The following is a 27,827-nucleotide window of genomic DNA, read 5'->3' as shown; positions in this document are numbered from 1 at the left end:
TCCCGGGTGAAGTGCCGTCCTCCTGCATTTCCACCATTTGACTACACAAAGGATGATTGGGACATGTATTTGCAGTGGCTGAAACAGCACTTAGTTGCTTTTCAGTTTTGATGGTGCCCTCCAACAGTTGCTCTTCCTTTCTTGGGCTTCCTCAGAGACGTATTTCTTGCTAAAGAAGTTGGCTCCGTGTTCAAACCCGGTTGCACCCATGTTTGAGGAAATGTGTTCATTGCTCTCCAATTATTATTCAGTATGATTCGATGTGGTTATATCAGACCTCGAGTTCCATCAATACCGTAAGCACCATGGTCAGTTGTACCACTCATGGGTGATGGATTTGGAAGAATTTAGTTGATGTTGCAATTTCACTTGTACAAACCCAGCTTGCAAAACTTCATACCCAGATTCTCTGGTCCCACACTACAGCCCTCAAACTGGACTCACTTCCTTAGACGATGTTTAGAAAATCACACACTCTACTGAGATCACAAAGGCAGCAAACTAATGCCTCATGGCTTGAAACCAGGTAACAGTGGTCCAGTGAGTGCTTTGGGGGCAGAATTCTCACAAGTCTCTTTCTTGCTGGCGGCATCATGATTAATCAATTTTGCAGGTCTTCATGGCCTTTGCATAGGAGGTTGTAACACCCCGTTGATTTAAGTAGTGGTGTCTCATGCCATGTCCTGGTTGCTTCACAGCACATCTGCCTGTGGGCTGTCCAGATCACTGGCCACACTGTACTCACTATGGAAAAGATGGACATCTCCACATTACTGTCTGTCATCAACTATCAGGATAGTCAGATGCGACAGCCAGCCCCCACCTCCCTCCCCCACTCCCTTTTGACAAGCACACGTGCATCACGGGATGGGGTATGAATTTTGGGCAGTTGTTTCTCAGGGCACTCCTTCCACAAGTGCTTTGTTTATCAACCTCATGACTGCAAACAAGACTGTTCACTTCCTGGTGGACACAGGAGCTGCTGTTTCTTTAATTAACCTCTAAATGTATGCTCACTTTAGTGCCCCTGACTTAGCCCCACCTGTTCGTATGTTGGTTGCCTATGGTGACAGTTCAATTCCTCTCCGGGGTCAATTCAGTCAACACTACTTACAAACCGGTCATATGGCTTTTAACTCTGTTTGTTGTCGATTGTCACTCAGTGAGCAACAGTTGATGCCTTTTTGCTGTTTGGATTTCCAATCAGTGATGAGGTTCAAGTCATCTTTGATTGACTCCACAAGCTGGGTAATTTAACTTGTCAAAATTAGTGCTTGGGCCACACCCCTGGTAATGATCAAGAAACCCAACGGCTCTCTGCGGCTGTGTGGCAATTTTAAATCGACAGTCAATCCCCAGGCACAAATGGATTCATACCAAATCCTGCATCCAGAGGATCTCTGCATAAAGCTTATTGGAGGTGAATATTTTTCTGAGATAGACCTTGTTGCATATTTGCAAATTCACCTGAATGAGGAATCACAGTGCACTATAGCTGTCAACATCACCTTCGCCTTACAGAAATATAGGCGCTTGCCCTTTAGGATCTCTTCGGTTCTGACGATTTTCTGGAGGTATCTGGAACAGTTAACTTTGTCCATTCCTGCTTCTACTATCTATCTTGATGACTTAGTTGCCACTAGCACTATACGTGAAGACCACCTGCGTAACCCCCGCACCCTTATGCAGGGCACAAGTCCCACTTACACAGATGTTAGTTTTTTTCAGGAGCAAGTGGAATACTTTGACCACTTGTTCAAAAAAGACAGGATCCACTCCACTGACTGCAACATTTCTGACATTACCTCTCTACTCTGCCCTCAAACTTACAGGAGCTGCAGAGTTTTTTGGGAAAGGCGAATTATCATTTCCTTCCACAAGAGGCTCACATTGTGCATCTCCTCAGCTATCTGTGAAAAAAGGGCATTCAGTACAGGTGGACAGCTGCCTGTGAGCATGCTTTCACACATCTGGAGTGTCATTAAGAACCTCCATGTTTACTTATTTGGGACCAAGTTCACCCTCATTATGAACCACAAGCCACTAATAGCTCTTTCCGGGCCTCACTCTCGGCTTCTAGAGTAGACTACATGATGACTCTAGTGTTGGGTGCTCTTTCTCATGTCTTACATTTATGACATTAAATATGAGACCACTGCACAACACACAAATGCGGCTGTCCTTTCCCCTCTGCTTGTGGGGTGCGACCCATCCTTTGACCAACAGAAAATCTCACCTAGATTGCACTCCTGGGATTACAGCTACCTACACAGCTGCAAAGCGAGCCTGTCTTGCAGCATGTTATATACTATATGCTCCATGGGTGGCACACTTCTTTTTCCATGTCTGCTGATCCAGAACTTTGAGCCTGGGCTCACCTCTTCCACTGTTTGTCACTTGTCTTTGATGATGTTCTCCTGCATAACACAGAGCGGTTACTCAGTGTGTCATCATCCCATCTAACGTGTGTCCCCAGGTTCTGCAACTACTCCATCAAGGGCATTTGCGTATGTTGCAGATGAAAACCCTTGCAAGGTGACAAGTGTACTGGCCAGGACTAACAGAGATATGAAGACCTTGGTGCTCAGACATTCCACTTGTTCCCAGCACCAGCCTGCTCCGTCTCAGTCTCTTGCCCGCTGGTCCACCCCCCATCACCTCTTGGACAGCATTCATCTGGACTTAGCTGGCTCCTGTGTGGCTCATTGTTGTGGACACTTACTATAACTACCCATATATCGTCATTCTAACCACCCATATGTTGTCAGCATGGTGTCCATCACCACCAATGCCACTCTCAATTCTCTTGTCCAAATTCTAGACAGAGGATTCACTGCACCACCGTGTCGGACAGTAGACCCCCATTCATGGCAGCTTTTGAACAGTTCTGCATCTCCAGTGGCATCGAGGATAGTACCAGTCCTGCCATGACCATAGCTCAGCAGAGCTCCTCCATGGGCAGGAGCCACATTTTGTTCTCAAACTTCTGGGCCCACAGGCCACAGGACCTTGGATCCACAATGGCAGGCGCTTCCTGCCGTGCTCAGTTACGTGAGCACACTCATATGGGGTGAAATCTTCGTAGATGGTGGTTGTGGTGGTTGCCACCCATGGGCGGTGCTGTACGATGGTGAACACTCTGATAAGTTTAGAGCATCAGCATGCTAACCAGCTCCATCCAAGCCTACCAGCTTTACCACCGCTGCTGACACAGGTCAGTCCTGGAACACCCACCTATGCTGCTCCCACACCCACACTTTTACAACTTCCATTCTCGGGCCGTCGGGCCTGTGGGCTTCTATGCCAGGCCTAAACTTGAGTCACCTGTTGACCTCCACCAGCTTTGTGCAGGTCACTTCTGGCTCTATGTGCCCATTTCAAGGGTATCGCAGCCCAGCGAGTTTGAGGGACTTCTGGACATTGTGGAAATTGATGACAACTGCTAGGCAACATGGTTGCATCTGTGGGTGCTGCGTTTGCCACTGTAAGTACAGCTGCAACACACACACACACACACACACACACACACACACACACACTGGGCCAGCCTATTTGCACCCAGGGCTTCCCTTTAAAGCTGGCAGCACAGCAGCTCCACAATAAGTTGTGCATCTCTGTGCCACAGTATTGGTCTCACTACTCATTGTTGCCTTGGCTCTGAATTCACTATGCCTTAACTTTCGATCTTTGTTCGCTCACTGGACTTGTTTTATGTTGTACTGTCACCATTGTCTGTCTTTCTCTTGTATTGTCCACCTGTTACTGTATCCTGCCACTATTCCTAAACAGAAATATTTTCCTGCCTTCTTAAAATTTCTCATAACACCTGCATTCATTGGTGCTGTCACCTAAACCCTCATTTTTGTTAACTGATCTGCAAAGTTTGGATCTGTTTGTTACAAAGTAGTCTATTGCCTTCATGATTCAGTTTTTTCTCTGTTTGAAGTAATTTTTATATCTGTAATCCTGCCTAACTTCCATCCATGCTGTTGCTCAGCCACACAGCTCCACACATTTTCCTCATTACCTCCACTCACCGAGTTTGAGCTCCCATACAAAGATGGTGGTCTGAAATTTCAGCCAGTACTTTGCTGTTTTACATGTTTTTCTGTTGCCAAATCACCTCTTTTCACTGCATAGTGATCTTTGTACTCTGTAGATATGTTTGTACCATCTTGAATTTTCCATTAGTTTACATGAGAAGATTCAGTATTACAAAAAGTGTCTTGAGAAAGAGGGGGATGTGCTGAATGAACATAATGTAAAATTATCCTAATTAAGATGGGAAGTAGGTATCAGATGCAAGTGCATTCAAAAGGTGGTCTAAAATGATTTGATTATGAAACAAGAATATTGTTTGGAATTGATATGTATGTGCTGTGAAATGGTGCTTTATATCACCAGTATTATCAACTTCTTAATGAAATTCATTTTCTTCTGTATTGTCATTGTAAGTTTTGTGGGCAGTTATTAACTTGGTAAATTGAGTTGGACGTGTAACCATATGCTTTATAAATATTTGTCAGTGTATAAATAATGTCTCTTTTTTTAAATTTGTTTTACGTAACCATCTTCTACATGGTCTGGTATTGCCTCACTTTCAGCTTGAAAGATTTACCCTGAATACTTGGTGAAAAATTCAGAGAATTGTGAAATCAGATTCAGATTCTTGGTAAAACTTTTGTTATGTTCAAGCTTCAGTATTCGGTTAATAATTGTTCCGTACGTGTCATACAGTTATTATATCTTTTTTTTATCTTTGTGCACAGCTTATAGAGTCATGTGCTCAGATAGCAGGAGCTTGTCTGGAGCAAACAACTTGGCTACGTCGCAACATGGCTGTCAAAGAAGAGGAGCTGGAAAGTATGCCTGATGGAAAGGAAAAGGATTCCTCTGGTAAGTTAGTTTTGATCAGTACTGTTATCCATAGTACTTTTGGTGCTTCCATGCTTGAGTGGGGATCTTTCTTGTTTCACCATGAAAATTTTGTTTTATGGAATTTCATTTCTGAAACCTTTGTGGCTGTTTTCATTGTTTTGGGATACATTGTATGTGTATTAGGATGCAGAAGCTATGGATTTGTAACAGACTTCAAACATAGTCAGTAATTGTGGAAAGGCTGTCATAATTTCCTTTAATTTTCGGCATATAAAACGCATGCCGCAACATGATGACTGCACAGTAAAAAAAATCTTTTTGCCCATTATTTCGGAATCTACAAATCCAGGGTGTGTACATTTCGGGAAAAGCCTGGGAATTTTTTCATCTGGGAGAAAATCGGGAAAAAACACAGGAATTTTAAAGAATTCTGTGAATTTTTCATTGTTTAAGTTTTCAGTTCAATTTTAGTAGTTTTGACTGGTAAGCACTAATAATCTAATAAAGAATTCTACTTTAGCCTGTCATGGCAATATAATACTGCAGCAATAAAACGTAAATAAGGGGAAAAAAATAAAACTTAAGTTGCGAAGAGATGCGCCATTTACAGCAACAAAACACAGCCCCCACACAAGAACCTGCCAACAGCAAAATGTGTCGAAGGCTTTAGGACGAAGACTGCAATAATTCACAACAACAAACTACTCCCGATGGGCATGACGTCATAACAGTTTGCTGTTTCCTCTTGGTTTACAGCGCTCAAAAACAAAACTGATTTCAGAGGCTGGGAGCTGTAAGGTGAATTAAAATATTAACATAATTATGGAAGGCTAAAATATGTTATTAGTCTCAGTTTTTTTATTTTATTTTATTTCCAGGTTTTTGGCAGTCAGGTATTAATTGCCTTGCAGAACAATGAAGTTATTTTTGTCGATTTGCTAAAAAAATTGTCTTTAACTAACCTTTTCAACATAGGCTTTCAATTTATTTGAAACACTATTGGCCTTGGCTGGTGTCAACGGTTTGCGGAATTTCAAGTGCACATTGTTATCTTTTGCGAGGTATGGCATTATGCCGTAGAACGAAACATGAGATAATGTAGTACTGGTACTTCAAGAAAACATGCATTCCGAAAACCACACTGAAAAGTTTATCAGCTTGGGACCTACTTCTTTGTGAATCTGGACATATGAATGTGCTCTTTAAGCCGAATTACGGATTTTAGTATGGTTTACAAAATTCCAATGCTCTTGGATTATCCTCTGATGTCCTGTTTTGTTTATTATGTAAGATCTATTAATGCCATTACGTACGAACATACGGGCTACCTATGTCATCGTGGCTCTGCAGGCACGGTAAACCATTTTCCGGTGCTCTCTGACAACTGCTGAAATGAAATCTAAACAGGTCACCAGAAGATACTGCAATTGGTCATTTGAGAAGCATTACTTTCAAAGTACATTTAATTTCACACAGTATGAGTTATGTTCATGTGTGAACGTGCTTTGAATTTCTTAAATTACTGAGCGTTTGATTTTCATTTAAAGATTAACACCTTGAGGGCCATCCACTTACAAAAATTTTGAGCCCAGAAGACCAGACTTTTACGTCATTACTTAAAATTTTACTGGCACATTTGTGTGATCTATCGAAGTGTAACACCTGAAAAAAAGACAAATATTATGTGTGAAATCTTAGCATTTCTTGTAGCTATTATATGCACATTAATTTAAACCATTAACTTTTCCTTGTGTGTTCGTGCTACTTAACAGTGATGTTGCTACAAGCTGACTACATCTACATCTACATTTATACTCTGCAAGCCACCCAACGGTGTGTAGCGGAGGGCACTTCATGTGCCACTGTCATTACCTCCCTTTCCTGTTCCATTTGCGTATGGTTTCGCGGGAAGAACGACTGCCGGAAAGCCTCCGTGCGCGCTCGAATCTCCTTAATTTTACATTCGTGATCTCTTCGGGAGGTATAAGTAGGGGGAAGCAATATATTCAATACATCATCCAGAAACGCACCCTCTTGAAACCTGGACAGCAAGCTACACCACGATGCAGAGCGCCTCTCTTGCAGAGTCTGCCACTTGAGTTTGCTAAACATCTCCGTAACGCTATCACGCTTACCAAATAACCCTGTGACGAAGCGTGCCGCTCTTCTTTGGATCTTCTCTATCTCCTCTGTCAACCCGATCTGGTACGGATCCCACACTGATGAGCAATACTCAAGTATAGGTCGAACGAGTGTTTTGTAAGCCACCTCCTTTGTTGATGGACTACATTTTCTAAGGACTCTCCCAATGAATCTCAACCTGGCACCCGCCTTACCAACATTTTTTTTTTTTATATGATCATTACACTTCAGATCGTTCCATACGCATACTCCCAGATATTTTACAGAAGTAACTGCTGCCACTGTTTGTTCCGCTATCATATAATCATACAATAAAGGATCCTTCTTTCTATGTATTCACAATACATTACATTTGTCTATGTTAAGGGTCAGTTGCCACTCCCTGCACCAAGTGCCTATCCGCTGCAGATCTTCCTGCATTTCGTTGCAATTTTCTAATACTGCATTCTGTAGGCTCTTACTTTGTTTATCAGGCAGCAGTGCGGAACTGTATCGAACGCCTTCCGAAAGTCAAGAAAAATGGCATCTACCTGGGAGCCTGTATCTAATATTTTCTGGGTCTCATGAACAAATAAAGCGAGTTGGGTCTCGCACGATCGCTGTTTCCAGAATCCATCTTGATTCCTACAGAGTAGATTCTGGGCTTCCAGAAATGACATGATATGCGAGCAAAAACCATGTTCTAAAATTCAACAACAGATCGATGTCAGAGATAGAGGCCTATAGTTTTGCGCATCTGCTCGACTACCCTTCTTGAAGACTGGGACTACCTGTGCTCTTTTTCCAATCATTTGGAACCTTCCGTTCCTCTAGAGACTTGCGGTACATGGCTGTTAGAAGGGGGGGCAAGTTCTTTCACGTACTCTGTGTAGAATCGAATTGGTATCCCATCAGGTCCAGTGGACTTTCCTCTGTTGAGTGATTTCAGTTGCTTTTGTATTCCTTGGACACTTATTTCGATGTCAGCCATTTTTTTGTTTGTACGAGGATTTAGAGAAGGAACTGCAGTGCGGACTTCCTCTGTGAAACAGCTTTGGAAAAAGGTGTTTAGTATTTCAGCTTTATGCGTGTCAACCTCTGTTTCAATGCCATCATCATCCCGGACTGTCTGGATATGCTGTTTTGAGCCACTTACTGATTTAACGTAAGACCAGAACTTCCTAGGATTTTCTGTCAAGTCGGTACATAGAATTTTACTTTTGAATTCACTGAACGCTTCATGCATAGCCCTCCTTGCACTAACTTTGACATAGTTTAGCTTCTGTTTGTCTGAGAGGTTTTGGCTGCATTTAAACTTGCAGTGAAGCTCTCTTTGCTTTCGCATTAGTTTCCTAACTTTGTTGTTGAATCACAGTGGGTTTTTCCCGTCCCTCACAGTTTTATTCGGCACATACCTGTCTAAAACACATTTTACGATTGCCTTGAACTTTTTCCATAAACACTCAACATTGTCAGTGTCGGAACAGAAATTTTCGTTTTGATCTGTTAGGTAGTCTGAAATCTGCCTCCTATTACTCTTGCTAAACAGATAAACCTTCCTCCCTTTTTTTATATTCCTATTTACTTCCATATTCAGGGATGCAGCAATGGCCTTATGATCACTAATTCCCTGTTTTGCACTTACAGAGTCGAAAAGTTCGGGTCTGTTTGTTATCAGTAGGTCCAAGATGTTATCTCCACGAGTCGGTTCTCTGTTTAGTTGCTCGAGGCAATGTTCGGATAGTGCACTCAGTATAATGTCCCTCGATGCTCTGTCCCTACCATCCATCCTAAACATCTGAGTGTCCCAGTCTATATCTGGTAAATTGAAATATCTACCTAAGACTATAACATGCTGAGAAAATTTATGTGAAATGTATTCCAGATTTTCTCTCAGTTCTTCTGCCACTAATGCTGCTGAGTTGGGAGGTCGGTAAAAGTAGCCAATTATTAACCTAGCTCGGTTGTTGAGTATAACCTCCACCCATAATAATTCACAGGAACTATCCACTTCTATTTCAGTACACGATAAACTACTACTAACAGTGACAAACACGCCACCACCGGTTGCATGCACTCTATCCTTTCTAAACACCGTCTGTGTCCTATGCTCTGAATCACTAGTTTTACATGTGACACATCTTCCAAAAGACGAAAACTGAGTTTCAGAAACCGTTTTTTTCTGTCGTGTTGACATGTTAAGCTCTGAAGTGGATTTGCTAGCCCAGTTAACTACGGTGTCTGGAAAACATCAGATTTAGTTTATGATTTAGTCAGCACAATTGCTATTTCTCTTCAGTTAGATGAGGTGTAAACAGCTTCAGTCTAATATTTCTGCTTATCGTTCACTGTACAAAAAGTCACTCCATGAATATTAGCCAAAATTTTTTAAAACGAGACAAAACCTGACAGTCCAAGCATGCTTCAATACCGACTGCATTTACATGGCAGCGAAAATCGATTGCTGAACTGGGAAGCAGGCAAACAGAAGCGGATTTCCAGAAGCGGATTTGAAGTGATTAAATGACTACCCAGGAGTGGTATTGGGAGACAGATTTACTAAATCAGGTTTTGGGAGCCCCATGTAAACGCGATGAATATCTGCTATCATCGGTTGGTGAGATCACGTGACATGGGACGTGATTGGCTTACAAAAGCACATGGTGACCTCAATTTCAGTGCTTCGGAAACTAACGTTCTGTGTTTGGTGGAAATCGACCATGTACAGGGGGTACATAAAGTCGGGGAACACTCTCAATTATTTATTGCACAAGAACTAAGTACTAACCCCCCCCCCCCCCCAAAAAAAAAAAAAAAAAAAAAACATTTGATATGCGAACCATGAGTGACCTGGCAGATGTCAATATGGTAATCGAATTCTTGCCATACCCGTCCCGGCGTGGCATCGTAGACTGTGGCAGTCACTTCCCGTATTCTCGCATGGAGCTCTGCTACATCACATGGTAGAGGCAGTACATACACCAGATCTGTAATGTTTCCCCACAGAAAAAAGTCACACGGAGTGAGATCTGGTGATCAGGGTGGCTGTTTCATGAAACAGCTGTCCCCTTCTGTAGCACAGCAGATCCATCGATGAGGCAGCTCCCTGTTCAGGTACCCACGAACTTACGAAACTACGCTGTGGTGGTATACATGAAAACAAACTTTCGGTATTTCTCTTCAAAATGACATATGTGTAATATCTGTACAAAGTTTGGTTATTGGGCAATAAATAATTGAAAGTATTCCTGGACTTTATGTACACCCTGTACTTTCGTAATATGAAAATATGCAGCGTACATGTTGCTGCAAATCAAAGATCTTTCCAAAATGCATTTTTTGTGTAGTTTGTTTCCTAAAGTGGCAGGAGGCTCTATGTGCTGGTGTATAAAATCTTAACCATTTAACCCTTTAACTGCTCTGGACGTGTTAACGCGCACCTTTGTACCTGTCCCTGTGTGCTCTGAACGTGTTTACACGCGCCACCAGTCTTTCTACCTGGTACTCTGAACGTGTGTACGCGTAGACACATTCAGAGTACCAGCCCAGGTAGGATGACTTGTGGCGCGCATAAACACGTTCAGAGCACACAAGGACAGGTACAAAGGCACGCGTGTTAAATCTTCCAGAGCAGTTAAAGGGTTAAAGGATTGATAAGTTTTGTGATCCTGAGGGAAAGTATACTGTCACTTGACACAGAAAAAGTGTATTTTTACCCAGGATAAAGTTTATCTTTCTACCAGGAAATCTGGGAAAAACCCGGGAATTTTTTTTCCTTGTCCATGTATACACCCTGAAATCCTAACTGTTCCCTCCATGCACATTTATGAAATTATAATTTTCCTGCACAGCAGGCAAATAGTACTTGAGGGGAATCATTTTGCTACCCACCCGCCAATTAACATCATATGCACGGACTCCACAGTATATAGGGATGACCATATATAACAAGTTAATGGACAAAAGTACGTTTAATATGAAACCAGAGGTTCTAAAAACATGGTTACATTTGATTCTGTGGGGGAAATGCTATTATTCAATATAAGAATTCATAGAGGATGAAATGATAACTAGAGCAAGGGGTGATTAAGTGTTGGATTTTATTGTATGTATATATAACAAAATTATATTATTATTATTATTGTTATTATTATTATGCTGTTTGTCAACATCAGCTGTTCTAAGTTTATGGTGAAATTTTACAAAAATTTTGATACGTCTCCTGTGCCTGAATCGAATGATTTGGATTATGTACACTATGTGATTAAAAGTATCCGGACACCCCCAAAAAACATACGTTTTTCATATTAGGTGCATTGTGCTGCCACCTACTGCCAGGCACTCCATATCGGTGACCTCAGTAGTTGTTAGACTTCATGAGAGAGCAGAGTGGGGTGCACTGCGGAACTCACGGACTTCGAATGTGGTCAGGTTATTGGGTGTCACTTGTGTCATATGTCGGTACATGAGATTTCAACACTCCCTAAACATCCTCAGGTCTACTGTTTCCAATGTGATAGTGGAAGTGGCAACATAAAAGGTCACGTACAACACGAAAGCATACAGGTCAACCTCGTCTTTTGACTGATAGAGACGGCTGACAGTTGAAAAGAGTTGTAATGTGTAATAGGCAGACATCTATCCAGACCATCACACAGGAATTACAGTTAGGCAGGAGGTGAGAAAACTTGGATTTCATGGTCGAGCGGCTGCTCATAAGCCTCACATCATGCTGGTAAATGCAAAACTATGCCTCGCTTGGTGTAAGGAGTGTAAACATTGGACAGTTGAACCATAGAAAAACATTGTGTGGAGTGACGAATCATGGTACACACTGTGGGGAGCCGATGGATGGGTCTGGGTATGGTGAATGCTCGGTGAATGTCATTGGTCAGGATGTGTAATGCCGAGAGTAAAATTCGCAGGCGGTGGTGTTGTGTGGTCATGTTTTTCATGGAGGGGGCATGCATCCCTTGTTGTTGTGTGTGGCACTATCACAGCACAGGCCTACATTGATGTTTTAAGCACCTTCTTGCTTCCACTGTTGAAGACAATTTGGGGATGGCAATTAGATCATTCAACGCGATCGAGCACCTGTTCACAATGCACGGCATGTGGCGGAGTGGTTACATGACAATGACATCCCTGTAATGGACTGGCCTGCACAGAATCCTGACCTGAATCCTATAGAACACCTTTGGGATGTTTTGGAATGTCGACTTCATGCCACCGACCGACATTGATACCTCTCCTCAGTGCAGCACTCCATGAAGAATGGGCTGCCATTCCCCAAGAAACATTCCAGCACCTGAAATGAGCACCTGCAAGAGTGGAAGCTGTCATTAAGGCTAAGGGTGGGCCAACACCACATTGAATTCCAGCATTATCGATGGAGGGCACTATGAACTTGTAAGTCTTTTTCAGCCAGCTGTCCAGATACTTTTGATCACATAGTGTACATTGTGAGAGTATATACCACAAAATCCACAATTCACAATCATTCCACATAGAAAACATGTTTGCAGATTACTGTCTGTATGTGGTGATTCATTATATTGATCAATAATCTTTCTTGTAAGCCAAGAAATTACTTTTTAGTACATATGACTTCACAGTGTATTATTACTTAATATATATTGTGTAGATATGAGATAGCAGCTTTGTAATCACACAAACTTGATGCTACCAGTATAACAACCTGGAAATTGCAGTGCCAGATTCCAAGCATTCAAATCTGAAACTCAGCACTCTGCCACAATATGTTACTGTTTCCACAGCCGAAATATGTTGCTCTAATATAGTTATACTGCTGGGTAGACCACAAACCCATACTTACACTAACTTTAAGTCACTTTATTTTAAATGTTCATCTTGTGTAAACGCTCACAAACAATCAACACAAAAGTATTAGAGTGTTATTCTGATATACAAGCAGAGTGAACAAGAACAGGGTTGCATTCTCCAGAACATGAATCATATATGATATTATCGTGACACCAGTAGTATAAGTGTGCAACATTTTCTGTTGTTGCAAGTTCGATTAGTTTAGAAGAATTTAACAATCATCTGTCACATGTGTCAGCTCCATCATCCACAAAATACAGTTTTACTTTTGTGATTCATGTATGTTGTGTTTGTCAGTCACTGTCACTGTGATTAAAAATTTTACTGAAGTCTTCTTGTTATCCCTTCCTTCAACAATCACATTACTCGCTGCTGTACAACTTGCTTATTTCAGCTGTCCTCTGTATTTACTGTCTGTTGCACTTTTTATAATATTTATCATGTTTCTTTATATTTTGAGACCTTGACCCCCTCACATCCTGAAAACATACTGGTCTGTTAGCTTGATTTTACAACTTTTTACCTGGAGCCCTGCTACATATTCTCTGCCATTTCCACAGATGTATGTTACTAGAACCAGAAGCACATGAGTAAGATCCATGTAAGCTAAATTGTAATAATGATGATGCAGCTAAGACTGAAATAGATATCATCTGCTTCTGCATAACTTAATCTCCCAGGTACTGATAAGAGTGGCAGCTAATTCATCTCTCCCTGAAAATTGCTGTTTACTGAACTTGTCTTTCCTTCATTAGGAGCTCCAATGTATGGGAAGATAAACATTTTTATTGCAGGTAATAATCTTTGTGGGTAGTAGTATTTGTTGCTGAAGTTGCATTCTTAAGTTTGAGTTGGGGAGGGGAGGGTGCTTGATCTGAGTGACACAGGTTAAGCATCCATTGATACAGTACAAACCTGTCTGTAGAAACCTATTTTAAAATACTGTGGGAAATTGCCTGTAATGATAGCAAGTCACCACAGGTCTCACAAATGCTTAATACTCATTATTCATAATTCTCAAACTCAAATAATGGTTGCTTTTTAATATTGTAATAAATTTTAATGATGTCACAGCTTCAGTTACTGGACTCAGCAATTATTATGCTGCATTAAGATTTAATATATGTGATTCAGAAATTTAAACATACATTCTCTGACCTATTCCTTCCTTATATTTGCAGTATCAACATCAGCAGCACAGTACAGTATTCAGGCGCAGGCTGTGCTTGCAGAATTATTGGCTCCTCTTCTTGATGTCAGTTATGGCAGCCAAGAAAAAGAGAGAGTGGTTACGCTTCTTACAACTGTTATGTATAACATAACACCATATCTTAAAAACCACTCGTGAGTACAGCTGTTCATTTTTGTTCTACTTAACATTTTGTATAGATTGTGTTTTATTATGGGTGTGCTGCAGAAGGATTCAAGTAAATAGTTGGCTCGTACTAGCTTCTTTTGATACTGTTAATTGTATGGAAAACTATTTACAAGGTTAATAAAGTCTCATGGTGCTCTCTGTGACAGTTCAGTGTGAAATGCCATGAAATTCTTGCTCTTGCATAGTTTGCAGATCTAAAATATTTAGTTGTCCTGTCTCTCCATGAACTTTCTAAGAGATCTGAAGTTGTATCTGTTTTATCACACTTTTGACACAACCATAGAAGGAGATTTTACGTGTTGCCAGCCTCAGCTGTATATAGTGTGCTGAGTGAAACACTGTGAGAAGAGAATGAAGAGAACACTGATAACGATTAGTGTCAAGAACACACTCATTTATTGGTGAGTACTCGACTTTTACAAATTGGCATAGGCACCAGATCCTGAAGTTCAACTACTATTCCAGAAGCCAAGGCTGGATAGTAGACAGTTCTTGTCCCTCTAGAATGTTCATGAAGACAGGCTGGCATGTACTCAATAGAAGCAGATGATGCAGTGCAAAGTACACAAGTAGAAAGATGTCTTCTCATTATTGAGCTGACTTGGAACTTCCCTCTCTGCTACAGTGCTGGCACGTATCACTTCTCTGGCTACGTCTTGCTGGGCTATATGCTGTCCCCAGAGTGGGTTGTCGACCTATCAATGCCTGGTGGTGTGTGCTGTGCTTACAACACCACACTTGTTTCCCCCCAAATCCCCTGACCATGGTCGCATATGGTGGTGGTGCAAACCGACAGTGAGATGGAGATTTGGATGTAGGGGTGGCAGATAGGATGGGAACGGAACTGAAGTTGGCAATAGGCTGCCGTCCGCGCCTTAGCATCTGTCCTAAGCCCTCACGAGAACACCTCGTGAATTGCAGGGAGGGCACCTGCCTACATCCAGGGCATAGTCTTGAATGCTGCAGGACCCCTCTTGGAGAGGAAGACGGCAGGGTGAAGATGGACGCCCTCAGTGACATGGACTCTTGTGATGAAACGCATCAGGGATGAGGGCCCGTCCATCTCTATGGGAAGCGCCTCATGCTGAGATGCCATCTGGTCTGCAGTGAACTGCTGTGACCCTGGTTCCTAGCTGCACACTGAGTCTATAAAATGAAACACAGTGGTAGGATCACAAAGTCTCAAAGTCTCAGAGTGTCTTTTGAGCCCTGTAAAGGAAGAAACAACAACATGTTGTGCCCAAGGACACATGTAACAATCCCCTGTTGCCATAGCTGTCCGGGCTTGAAGGTCTTGAGTACTGCGTCCTGGATCTGAAAATGAGAATCTTTATACTGATGGGTACTCCTCGTTAGTGGGTGCAGCAGATGAAGCAGATGCAATGCCAGTGGCCATGGAGGAGTTTAACTGGGGAAGATCCATCTCAAGGCATTGCACGGTAGGTGGGGAGGAACAGTTGCCTGGCCTGCTCCCTGAGTGAGTTCCACAGAATGTACTCATCTGCTCCTTGAATGTTTGAACGAAATGTTCATCTTCGCCATTTGATTGCAGGTGGAATGGCACTGTGGTCACATGTTCAATTCTGTTGGCTGTCGTGAGCTGCAGTCCATTATCAGACACTATAGTCTGATTCACGAACAATGGCGGTTTGTGCATGACTCATGGACAGGGATGGCATTGTTGACAATTCAGAGCGATAGTAGCAGTACGCATGGGCATGTGTTTTCCGCTTGAAGAAAGCATATATCCTGCAAATTCTTTCTCTCGCTTACTTTTGCAGAATTTGTCACATACCACCAGTATAAGCAATGACAACTCGCATCAAATGGAATCAAAATTCACTAAGCAACTCACTGTTATCTACATCTACATCTACATCTACATCCATACTCCGCAAGTCACCTGATGGCGTGTGGCGGAGGGTACCTTGAGTACCTCTATCGGTTCTCCCTTCTATTCCAGTCTCATATTGTTCGTGGAAAGAAGGATTGTCGGTATGCCTCTGTGTGGGCTCTAATCTCTCAGATTTTATCCTCATGGTCTCTTTGCGAGATATAGGTAGGAGGGAGCAATATACTGCTTGACTCCGCAGTGAAGGTATGTTCTCGAAACTTCAACAAAAGCCCGTACCGAGCTACTGAGCGTCTCTCCTGCAAAGTCTTACACTGGAGTTTATCTATCATCTCCGTAACGCTTTCGCGATTACTAAATGATCCTGTAACGAAGCCCGCTGCTCTCTGTTGGATCTTCTCTATCTCTTCTATCAACCCTATCTGGTACGGATCCCACACTGCTGAGCAGTATTCAAGCGTTGTGCGAACAAACATACTGTAATCTACTTCCTTTGTTTTCAGATTGCATTTCCTTAGGATTCTTCCAATGAATCTCAGTCTGGCATCTGCTTTACCGACGGCCAACTTTATATGATCATTCCATTTTAAATCACTCCTAATGCGTACTCCCAGATAATTTATGGAATTAACTGCTTCCAGTTCCTGACCTCCTATATTGTAGCTAAATGATAAGGGATCTATCTTTCTATGTATTCGCAGCACATTACACTTGTCTATATTGAGATTCAATTGCCATTCCCTGCACCATGCGCCAATTCGCTGCAGATCCTCCTGCATTTCAGTACAATTTTCCATTGTTACAACCTCTCAATATACCACAGCATCATCCGCAAAAGTCTGTGAACTTCCGATGTCATCCACAAGGTCATTTATGTACATTGTGAATAGCAACGGTCCTACGAGGCTCCTCTGGGGCACACCTGAAATCACTCTTACTTCGGAAGACTTCTCTCCATTGAGAATGACATGCTGCGTTCTGTTATCTAGGAACTCTTCAATCCAATCACACAATTCGTCTGATAGTTCATATGCTCTTACTTTGTTCATTAAATGACTGTGGGGAATTGTATCGAACGCCTTGCGGAAGTCAAGAAACATGCCATCTACCTGGGAACCCGTGCCTATGGCCCTCTGAGTCTCGTGGACAAGTAGCGCGAACTGAGTTTCACATGACTGTCTTTTTCGAAACCCATGCTGATTCCTACAGAGGAGATTTCTAATCTCCAGAAAACTCATTATACTCTAACATAATACATGTTTCAAAATTCTACAACTGATCGACGTTAGAGGTATAGGTCTATAGTTCTGCACATCTGTTCGACGTCCCTTCTTGAAAATGGGAATGACCTGTGCCCTTTTCCAATCCTTTGGAATGCTACGCTCTTCTAGAGACCTACGGTGCACCACTGCAAGAAGGGGGGCAAGTTCCTTTGCGTACTCTGTGTAAAATCGAACTGGTATCCCATCAGGTCCAACGGCCTTTCCTCTTTTGAGCGATTTTAATTGTTTCTCTATCCCTTTGTCGTCTATTTCGATATCTACCATTTTGTCATCTGTGCGACAATCTAGAGAAGGAACTACAGTGTAGTCTTCCTCTATGAAACAGCTATGGAAAAAGACATTTAGTATTTCGGCCTTTAGTCTGTCATCCTCTGTTTCAGTACCATTTTGGTCACAGAGTGTCTGGACATTTTGTTTTGATCCACCTACCGCTTTGACATAAGACCAAAATTTCTTAGGATTTTCTGCCAAGTCAGTACATAGAACATTACTTTCGAATTAATTGAACGCCTCTCGCATAGCCCTCCTCACACTGCATTTCGTTTCGAGTAATTTTTGTTTGCTGCAAGGCTTTGGCTATATTTATGTGTGCCGTGAAGTTCCCTTTGCTTCCGCAGCAGTTTTCTAACTCTGTTGTTGTACCACAGCGGCTCTTTTCCATCTCTTACGATCTTGCTTGGCACATACTCATCTAACGCATATTGTACAATGGTTTTGAACTTCGTCCACTGATCCTCAACACTATCTGTACTTGAGAGAAAACTTTTGTGTTGAGCCGTCAGGTACTCTGAAATCTGCTTTTTGTCACTTTTGCTAAACAAAAAAATCTTCCTACCTTTTTTACTATTTCTATTTACGGCTGAAATCATCAATGCTGTAACCACTTTATGATCGCTGATTCCCTGTTCTGCGTTAACTGTTTCAAATAGTTCGGGTCTGTTTGTCACCAGAAGGTCTAATATTTTATCGCCACGAGGTGGTTCTCTGTTTAACTGCTCAAGGTAATTTTCAGATAAAGCACATTTTAAAAAAGTTCACTGGATTCTTTGTCCCTGTCACCCATTATTAACGTTTGAGTCTCCCAGTCTGTATCCGGCAAATTAAAATCTCCAACCAGAACTATAGCATGGTGGGGAAATAATTTCCAAATTATCTTTCAGGTGCTCAGCCACAACAGCTACTGAGCCAGGGGGCCTATAGAGACATCCAATTACCATGTCTGAGCCTGCTTTAACCATGACCTTCACCCAAGTTATTTCACATCTCGGACCTCCATCAATTTCCTTCAATATTATTGCACTTCTTATCGCTATAAACACGCCTCCCCCTTAACTGTCCAGCCTGTCTTCTACCTTCCAATCTGAGTTTAGAATTTCATTACTGTTTACATCTGGTTTCAGCCAACTTTCTGTCCCTAGTACTATGTGGTCATTGTGACCGTTTATTAATGAGAGCAGTTCTGGGATCTTTCTATAGACGCTCCTGCAGTTTACTATTAGCACATTAATATTGTTATTCCCTGTTGCATTTTGCCTACTCCTACCTTGCCGCGTCTCAGAAGGCGTCTTGTAGGGTCTATGGAGGGAATTCTCTAACCTAAAGAACCCACATGTGCACTCAACACGTACTCCGCTACCCTTGTAGCTGCTTTCTGCGTGTAGTGCACGCGTGACCTATACAGGGGGACTCTACATTTCTCCACCCGATAGCGGAAGTCGAGAAATTGGCACCCCAGATCTCCGCAGAAACGTCTGAGCCTCTGGTTTAAGCCTTCCACTCGGCTCCAAACCAGAGGACCGCGATCGGTTCTGGGAACGATACTACAAATAGTTAGCTCAGATTCCACCCCGCGAGTGAGGCTTTCTGCCTTCACCAACTCCACCAACTGCCTGTATGAACTGAGGATGACCTCTGAACCCAGACGGCAGGAGTCATTGGTGCAGACATGAGCAACAATTTGCAGTCGGGTGCACCCAGTGCTCTCTATCGCTGCCGACAGGGCCTTCTCCACATCTCGGATGAGACCCCCGGCAAGCAGACAGAATGAACACTGGCCTTCTTCCCCGACCTTTCCACTATTTCCCTAAGGGGCTCCATCACCCGCCTAACGTTGGAGCTCCCAATCACTAATAATAAATCCCTCCCCCCCCATGTGCCTGCTTGGACCTTGCTGAAGGAGCGGCCACATTTCCACTCACAGGCAAAGCGGTCGATGCCACACGGCCAGCCCCCACATTGACCCTCTGCCTCGTGTGCCGTGAACGCCGTTGAACCCGCCACTCCCCTTGGGGAGAGGGTGGCCCAACCGCGCCCGGTTCCCGCGAAGATGTCTCGACAGCAGGGACAGTGGGTGGAGCATGTAACACCTGGGGTGTACCATGCGACACACCAGACTCCCCACTGCTGCTACACTCCAAGGCAGCAGCCTGAACACGGATGACCGCGGCCATCAACACGTTCAGCCGTTCGCGAACAGTGGCCAGCTCCTCCTGCGTCGGTACACAGCAGTCACACATCCTATCCATCCTAAGAAATCAATTTACTGTAGAGACTTTTAAGTAGACTGCTAATTCACTAAAGGCGGCTGATAGTTGACTGAACTGTGGTTACTAGACACTTCTTGTAGAAAACAATGAAAATAGCACTCCCTGTCTCTGGACTGTATTCAAAACAAACACTGACTCTACTGGCACTGTGGCTGACTAAAGGGACTCTCTCTGACTGTATTCAAAACAAACACGAAATCTATTGAACACCATCACTAGCACTCAACAATTAAAGCTTCCTAAAAGCAAAAACACACAGAAGAAGAAGTGACAAGTAAGAAAAATACAGTTAATACTTAAATTAACGTAGCTCGCTGCACAGCAGACATGACGCAGACAGCAGTTACGATGACACTGACACTGCTGGCACTATGGCTGGCAAAAGGGACTGTTTAATGCTCACATTAGCTACGGCATTCACAGCGGAGCACTCAGAACATACCAAACACTTGTTGGCTGTCGGAGCATACGTGACATGTGCCCAGAACAAGTCTAAACTCGACAGCCATTGTTCATGACTCCAAGTATAAAACTTCTGGCAAGCCCCAAGCCCTCAATGCAAAAAATTGAAGTAAGTGTAATGGTAGTACTGGCCTGCATTGTAGAGCTCATCAGAACCATAAAGGGAAAGCAACTGAAGGCATCCACTGCAATAAGCCATCATGTGTTCTAGAAAGGTCCAGCCAAATCAGTGTGAATGCATTTCCATGGACTGCTGGGACATGACCAGTTAGAAAAGCATTGAGAGGGAGCCGCCTGTTGCTCCATGCAAGCGACGTAGCATGATGTCCTGTCTTCAATCTGGGTATCCATCCCTGGCCAAAAACAGTGGCATCGACCAAGCTGCTTTGTCCTCATAATACCCCAGTGTCCCTGATGCAATAAACTTAAAATATCCTTCTGAAGTGTGCAGGGGTGATGACTCAGGCCTGGTCATTCTCAGTGTGTAACAGTAAAACACCATGTTGTACTGACAAGGCTTGACAAATAGTGAAGTAACAACAAACTTGTGGCCAAACAATGTCTTTCACTCTCTGTGGCCATCCTGCACGCTTGTAATTCAGCACAATGCTTAAATTGGCATCCACAGCTGTCTCCTGTGTTCTGCGTTGAAGGTCCGTGGGAAAATTGTTAACTGTGGAAGTGTCCAGAGCACCTATCTGGCAACATAATGCTTTGGAGGAGTCAGACTTATCAACCTTGTCCAGTGATAACCTTGACAAAACATTGGCGTTGGAATATTGAGCCCTAGGTTGGTGTGATTTAACAGCAATAAAGCCCATTGTTGCAATTTCTGTGCCGTTTGTGGCGGAAAACGCTTCCTTAGGTAGAAGAGTGAAGTGAGTGGCTTTTGATCTGTGACGAAGTAGAACTTCCTTCCTTAGAGGTAATGATGAAACTTGGTTACACCACAAATGATGTCCAGTGCTTCATTTTCAATTTTACTGTAATTTGCCTAAGTTTTAGTCAGAAGTTTGGAGGCAAATGGTGTTGGACAATACAGTGATCCGACACGACGCCTAGGCCAATAGAAGAAGCGTCAACTGCTAATAACACTGGTTCAGCTGGATAAAAATGTATGAGGCACATGTTACTAAATAGTGCCTGTTTCAGTTGATCAAAAGCCCATTGATGTGCCTTGATCCATGCAAACGGTACATCCTTACACCGTAACTTGTGAACCGGAGCTGCAATCTGAGAGGTGTGAGGAATGAATTTAAAGTAGTAGTTCAGTTTGCCTAACACTGTTTGCTGTTCATTTGGTTTTTTGGGAGCCGGGAAAATCTTTGATGGCTCGCAAATGAATCTGGGTGGGGTGAATACCCTGCACATTAATGGCATGTCCCAGATATTTTATTTCCATCTGGAAAAAAGAGCACCTGTCAATAACAGTAATTGAAAAAGCCACTCGAGATTATCTAAATGTTTCTTTGTAGAATTTCCAGATATGGCACTGTCATCCTGGTAATTTGAGCCAAAAGGTACCTTGCCAGTCACTTGTTCTAAAAAGTGTAGAAGGATCGCCAGTGCTGGGGCACCACCAAAAGGCAGACATTGAGATTAAAATAAGCTGTGATGAGTGGTAATAACCAAAAATTTCTTTGAGTAGTCATCCAAAGGCAATTGGAGATAAGCATTGCCAAGTCTGTCTTGGAAAAATAACGACCCTCGCCTAGTCTATCCACAAGTTCCTCTGAGCAAAGGCCAAATGGTAAGTGTCTTATCATGGTCTGAGAGTTCACAGTCAACTTAAAATCGAACTATCACTTCCTACCTGTGTCCGTCAGCCACTACAGTGCATGACAGATAAAGTGGGCAAAGATTTAGTAGTGGACTTGTGTTTGCATCGGCGTGACTTGTTTGGCACGTGAAAACCACCTGACTAGTGTTCACTAAGTTTTGTACTTGGGTGACCTTTTACGACATTTACTACAGCCACAGGGTCGCACTGTTTCGTGGGTGACTGCCATGACATCATTAATGATTTGAACTGGTTTAGTAGCATGTTGCTTGGGAATTTGCTGTCCATGCAGCTTTTCCATGTGCACTGACTGAACATAACTTTTTGTATTGCAAAAGCAACAAATAGTGTTGTGACTTCGGCCCTGAGCACACTTACGGTGAAGTATAGCCTTATGGGAAGGGGAGGGGAGGAGAAGCAATCTGTTAAAAATGCACATTTGTGAAATCAAACTCCTGTTACTATTAACAGTCAGTACCACATTACTGTGCTCTGTAAATTGTAACTTGTTTGTTATCTGCCTGTGGTGTGATGTCCACAAAATGGTCAAGACATTGCTGCTCAAGCCTGGCCCACTCTCTGATGGTAGCTCTTCTCAGATCATCCAGTGTTTGAGCAGCATTGCTATGATGACACACCACAAATTTGACCTGGTGCCAAGGATGCTGAAGCAGATTCATGTCAACATATACCACAGCACAATCCATTCAGTTGAATCCTGCCTCCTAGAGGAAGGTGTTCACAAGGTGGTGGTGTTTTTTTTTTTTTTTTTTTTAAGATGAAACCCATCAGCAAAATGTTGACTGAATGGTTGGAAAGTAAGTTGGAGGATTCTGTCCAGGTACTGCACAGCCTTCAAATTGCCCTTGATAGTAATGTGAGGTATCCAACACATGTCCATGATACTGGCCCAAAGCAAGACTGGTCTGTTTCCTAACTAAACTTGAGACACTGCGTACCTGAGACATATATTGGAACCTGACCATCTTAACATTCTTCTGTGATGGTCATCTGGTGTCAGACAGATGTTGTTGTAGTTGTCATTGAAGAGAACACAATTCTACTGAGCCAGGTTCAATTCCAGGTGTTTCCTAGCCCATCTTCTTTGTGCACTACAGTGCTGGGAGATTTGTACTACTGATGGCTGGCCGTGGACCTCTTAGAGGTCAAATCAATTGTTTGGAGATGCTTGTGCACTATCTGGGTCAACAATGCCCTCTCAGTTGCCTTCTGAAATGCAGTGTGCAGTTCTGTTGCATTTTCCTCGGGGTACTTACAGGCCATAATTTTTAGGCAGTGGTCATCAGCTGGTGTTGTTGACTGCATCTCACAACATCAGTTGAATTTTTGAGTGGCATAGCTGTGATATATGCCACTTTGGTGGACAATATCCCATACTGATGACTTTCCTTCTCCAAAGTGACAACACACTCATATTTAAGCTGGTAATGACCTTTTGAAGCACATAGACAGACAGAGCAATGAATACAAGCTTCTCTGTCCCATTCATGATTGGTAAAGCAGTGAAATCTGCTAAACTACCCTTAGAATGCAAGTTTCCTTTTACAACAGTTACACATGGGGTTGCATGTAGAAATTTTCTGTAATCAACAAAGTATCTCAGGATTTGATGTTTCTGTATGTCCCACAGAAAGTGTTGTCAGTTGACAATAATACTTTTTTATTTCTCTTGTCACTTTATTTATCAAGTATGTTATGTAGACACTGAATTTATACCAACAGTATACATGTCTTAAAATCATGTATAATTTTAATTTAGAAATCTAAAGATGTGTGGGCAATGTTAATGATGTGTTAAATTTATGTGAAGGATGTGCTAAATTTATGTGCATTCATTTTTATTCGTGTAGTCTTTCGTAATGTGCAGTATATTCATAAAATCAATAGTGACTTTCTTTGTTGGCTTTCATCCAGTGATATGAAGAAAGTTAGCCGGTCTACTTGTAGTTGCAGCATTAAACAGTAGATAGGACCTTTGCAGTTTGAATAAAGTTATTTGGCTTTTCACTCATTTATTCACTTCTGCTATTAATTTTTTAGGTCACCTGATTTTAATTTTGAAATAGGACCTTGGATGTTGTAGTGATGTAAAGAAATGAGTGATGATAATGCATTATCAGTGTTTTGTCTATTATTGCCAGTAAGTCCTTGTCAACTGTATGTAGAACATTGCAGGTTTAAAGTTGACAATTTTATTAGAACTTAGTTGTAACTAATTATGCCTTAATTCGTAAGCTGTTTAAACTTACAAAGTGTATTGCATTGATTGTTACACTATTGACTATTTTTCCTTAGAGTGAGGTATCCCTCATGCAAGTGCCTATTCTGAATGTTATCAAAAGAAGTAAACAAACCTCATACCACTACTTCATATGCATTGCACATATACGGATTTAGAGCAATTTAGAGCAACAGTTGTATAATATTTTTGGTGGGAGCTTTATACTTGTGAAACTGTTTTAACTAATTAGTGTCCTAAAACATTAAATTTGTTCTTATGATGTTCAGGCGCCGGAATGTTCCGAGTTTCTTCACGTGCTCTCAACTTTTGGCAAGTCTGAGTGGTTATCAGTATACTCGGAAGGCATGGCGGAAGGATGTGTTTGAGTTGCTTCTAGACCCCAACCTATTTCAGATGGAAGCTAAATGCCTTCCTTTCTGGAGAACTGTTGTGGACAACCTTATGACTCATGATACTACAACTTTCCGTGACCTCATGGGTAAAAATTTAGAACTTTTACGTTGTGTTCACTATCTAGTTTCAGATTACTTATGAATTACATCATGTGTTCTTTCTTTTTTAGGGAGAGTATCACTGGCCCAGAGTGGATCTTTGAGCATTTTTTCCAGTCGTGAGCAAGAGTATGAGCAAAGAGCTCAGCTCCTGAAACGTCTTGCATTTGTGATTCTCTGTAGTGAAACAGATCAGTACCACAAGTATATGCCTGAAATTCAAGGTACAAATATACATTACAGTTTGGAAATTATTGTTAAAAATTTTATAAACTTGAAATGAAATGTGAAACACAAAATTGATATCCTAAAACATGTTACAGTAAGGAGTATTGTCTTAGTGGTCAACACATTTACAAACAGAATGAATTACATTTAATATTTTATTTTACTGCTTTTCCTCGACTTTTTAGTTTATCAAAGGTAAGTCTGCAAGTTTTGATCCCTCTGCATGTTGTTGTTGTTGTGGTCTTCAGTCCTGAGACTGCTTTGATGCAGCTCTCCATGCTACTCTATCCTGTGCAAGCTTCTTCATCTCCCAGTACCTACTGCAACCTACATCCTTCTGAATCTGCTTGGTATATTCATCTCTTGGTCTCCCGCTACGATTTTTACCCTCTACGCTGCCCTCCAATACTAAATTGGTGATCCCTTGATGCCTCAAAACATGTCCTACCAACCGATCCCTTCTTTTAGTCAAGTTGTGCCACAAACTTCTCTTCTCCCCAATCCTATTCAACACCTCCTCATTAGTTATGTGATCTACCCATCTAATCTTCAGCATTCTTCTGTAGCACCACATTTCGAAAGTTTCTATTCTCTTCTTGTCTAAACTATTTATCGTCCATGTTTCACTTCCATACATGACTACACTCCATACAAATACTTTCAGAAACGACTTCCTGACACTTAAATCAATACTCAGTGTTAACAAATTTATTGTCTTCAGAAACGCTTTCCTTGCCATTGTCAATCTACATTTTATATCCTCTCTACTTCGACCATCATCAGTTATTTTGCTCCCCAAATAGCAAAACTCCTTTACTACTTTTTAAGTGTCTCATTTCCTAATCTATTTCCCTCAGCATCACCCAACTTAACTTGACTACATTCCATTATCCTCGTTTTGATTTTGTTGATGTTCATCTTATATCCTCCTTTCAAGACACTGTCCATTCCGTTCAACTGCTCTTCCAAGTCATTTGCTGTCTCTGACAGAATTACAATGTCATCGGCGAGCCTCAAAGTTTTTATTTCTTCTCCATGGATTTTAATACTTACTCGGAATTTTTCTTTTGTTTCCTTTACTGCTTGCTCAATATACAGATTGAATAACATCCGGGAGAGGCTACAACCCTGTCTCACTCCCTTCCCAACCACTGCTTCCCTTTCATGCCCCTCAACTCTTATAACTGCCATTTGGTTTCTATGCAAATTGTAAATAGCCTTTCGCTCCCTGTATTTTACCCCTGCCACCTTCAGAATTTGAAAGAGAGTATTCCAGTCAACATTGTCAAAAGATTTCTCTAAGTCTACAAATGCTAGAAACGTAGGTTTGCCTTTCCTTAATCTTTCTTCTAAGATAAGTCGTAAGGTCAGTATTGCCTCACGTGTTCCAGTATTTCTACGGAATCCAAACTGATCTTCTCCAAGGTTGGCTTCTACTAGTTTTTCGATTCGTCTGTAAAGAATTCGCGTTAGTATTTTGCAGCCGTGACATATTAAATTGATAGTTCGGTAATTTTCACATCTGTCAACACCTGCTTTCTTTGGGATTGGAATTATTATATTCTTCTTGAAGTCTGAGGGTATTTCGCCTGTCTCGTACATCTTGCTCACCAGATGGTAGAGTTTTGTCAGGACTGGCTCTCCCAAAGACCGTCAGTAGTTTTAATGGAATGTTGTCTACTCCCGGGGCCTTGTTTCGACTTAGGTCTTTCAGTGCTCTGTCAAATTCTTCACGCAGTATCATATCTCCCATTTCATCTTCATCTACATCCTCTTCCCTTTCCATAATATTGTCCTCAAGTACATTGCCCTTGTATAGGCCCTCTGTATACTCCCTCCACCTTCCTGCTTTCCCTTCTTTGCTTAGAACTGGGTTTCCATCTGAGCTCTTGATATTCATGCAAGTGGTTCTCTTTTCTCCAAAGGTCTCATTAATTTTCCTGTAGGCAGTATCTATCTTACCCCTAGTGAGATAAGCCTCTACGTCCTTACATATGTCCTCTAGCCATCCCTGCTTAGCCATTTTGCACTTCCTGTCGATCTCATTTTTGAGACGTTTTTATTCCTTTTTGCCTGCTTCATTTACTGCATTTTTATATTTTCTCCTTTCATCAATTAAATTCAGTATTTCTTCCGTTACCCAAGGATTTCTACTAGCCCTCGTCTTTTTACCTACTAGGTCCTCTGCTGCCTTCACTACTTCATCTCTCAGAGCTACCCATTCTTCTTCTACTGTATTTCTTTCCCCCATTCCTGTCAATTGTTCCCTTATGCTCTCCCTGAAACTATGTACAACCTCTGGTTCTTTCAGTTTATCCAGGTCCCATCTCCTTAAATTCCCACCTTTTTGCAGCTTCTTCAGTTTTAATCTACAGTTCATAACCAATAGATTGTGATCAGTGTAGTAGCCACCAGAAAGATCGCGGGAGGCGCACATTGGCACGGCGCGTCACGGACGGTAGTTGCCGCCAGTAGAGTCCCATCCACCAGAGGGCACGCGAGAATTCGGACGCGACCTCTGCCGGCATAACAACAAGAACAACAACAACAACTCCGGCAGGACAGGCCGTGCGCAGTCAGTCAACATCGGGCATGCCTAGGACACAGTCCCGGTCTACGCTAAGTGAAGTGCGACGTAACGTGAACAGTGTTACTACACAATTGGCGACGAGTAGGGTCGTTCTTTCGCGTGTTGCGTCGT

The 27,827-nt window shown here is 42.2% G+C and overlaps 1 protein-coding gene across 1 annotated transcript in view; it reads left to right on the top strand.

Moving 5' to 3' along the window:
• Positions 1-27,827, top strand: part of LOC126160489 (protein dopey-1 homolog) — a 328,138-nt gene that overhangs the window by 197,933 nt on the left and 102,378 nt on the right. The window contains exons 24-27 of the mRNA XM_049916952.1: positions 4,770-4,896; positions 14,025-14,187; positions 24,674-24,885; positions 24,970-25,122. Coding sequence (XP_049772909.1) covers positions 4,770-4,896; positions 14,025-14,187; positions 24,674-24,885; positions 24,970-25,122 — 655 coding nt within the window. The remainder of the gene's footprint in view (positions 1-4,769; positions 4,897-14,024; positions 14,188-24,673; positions 24,886-24,969; positions 25,123-27,827) is intronic.

Source organism: Schistocerca cancellata, chromosome 1 (genome assembly GCF_023864275.1).
Source record: "Schistocerca cancellata isolate TAMUIC-IGC-003103 chromosome 1, iqSchCanc2.1, whole genome shotgun sequence".
Taxonomy (NCBI): domain Eukaryota; kingdom Metazoa; phylum Arthropoda; class Insecta; order Orthoptera; family Acrididae; genus Schistocerca; species Schistocerca cancellata.
This window is presented reverse-complemented; position numbering and strand designations above follow the sequence as displayed.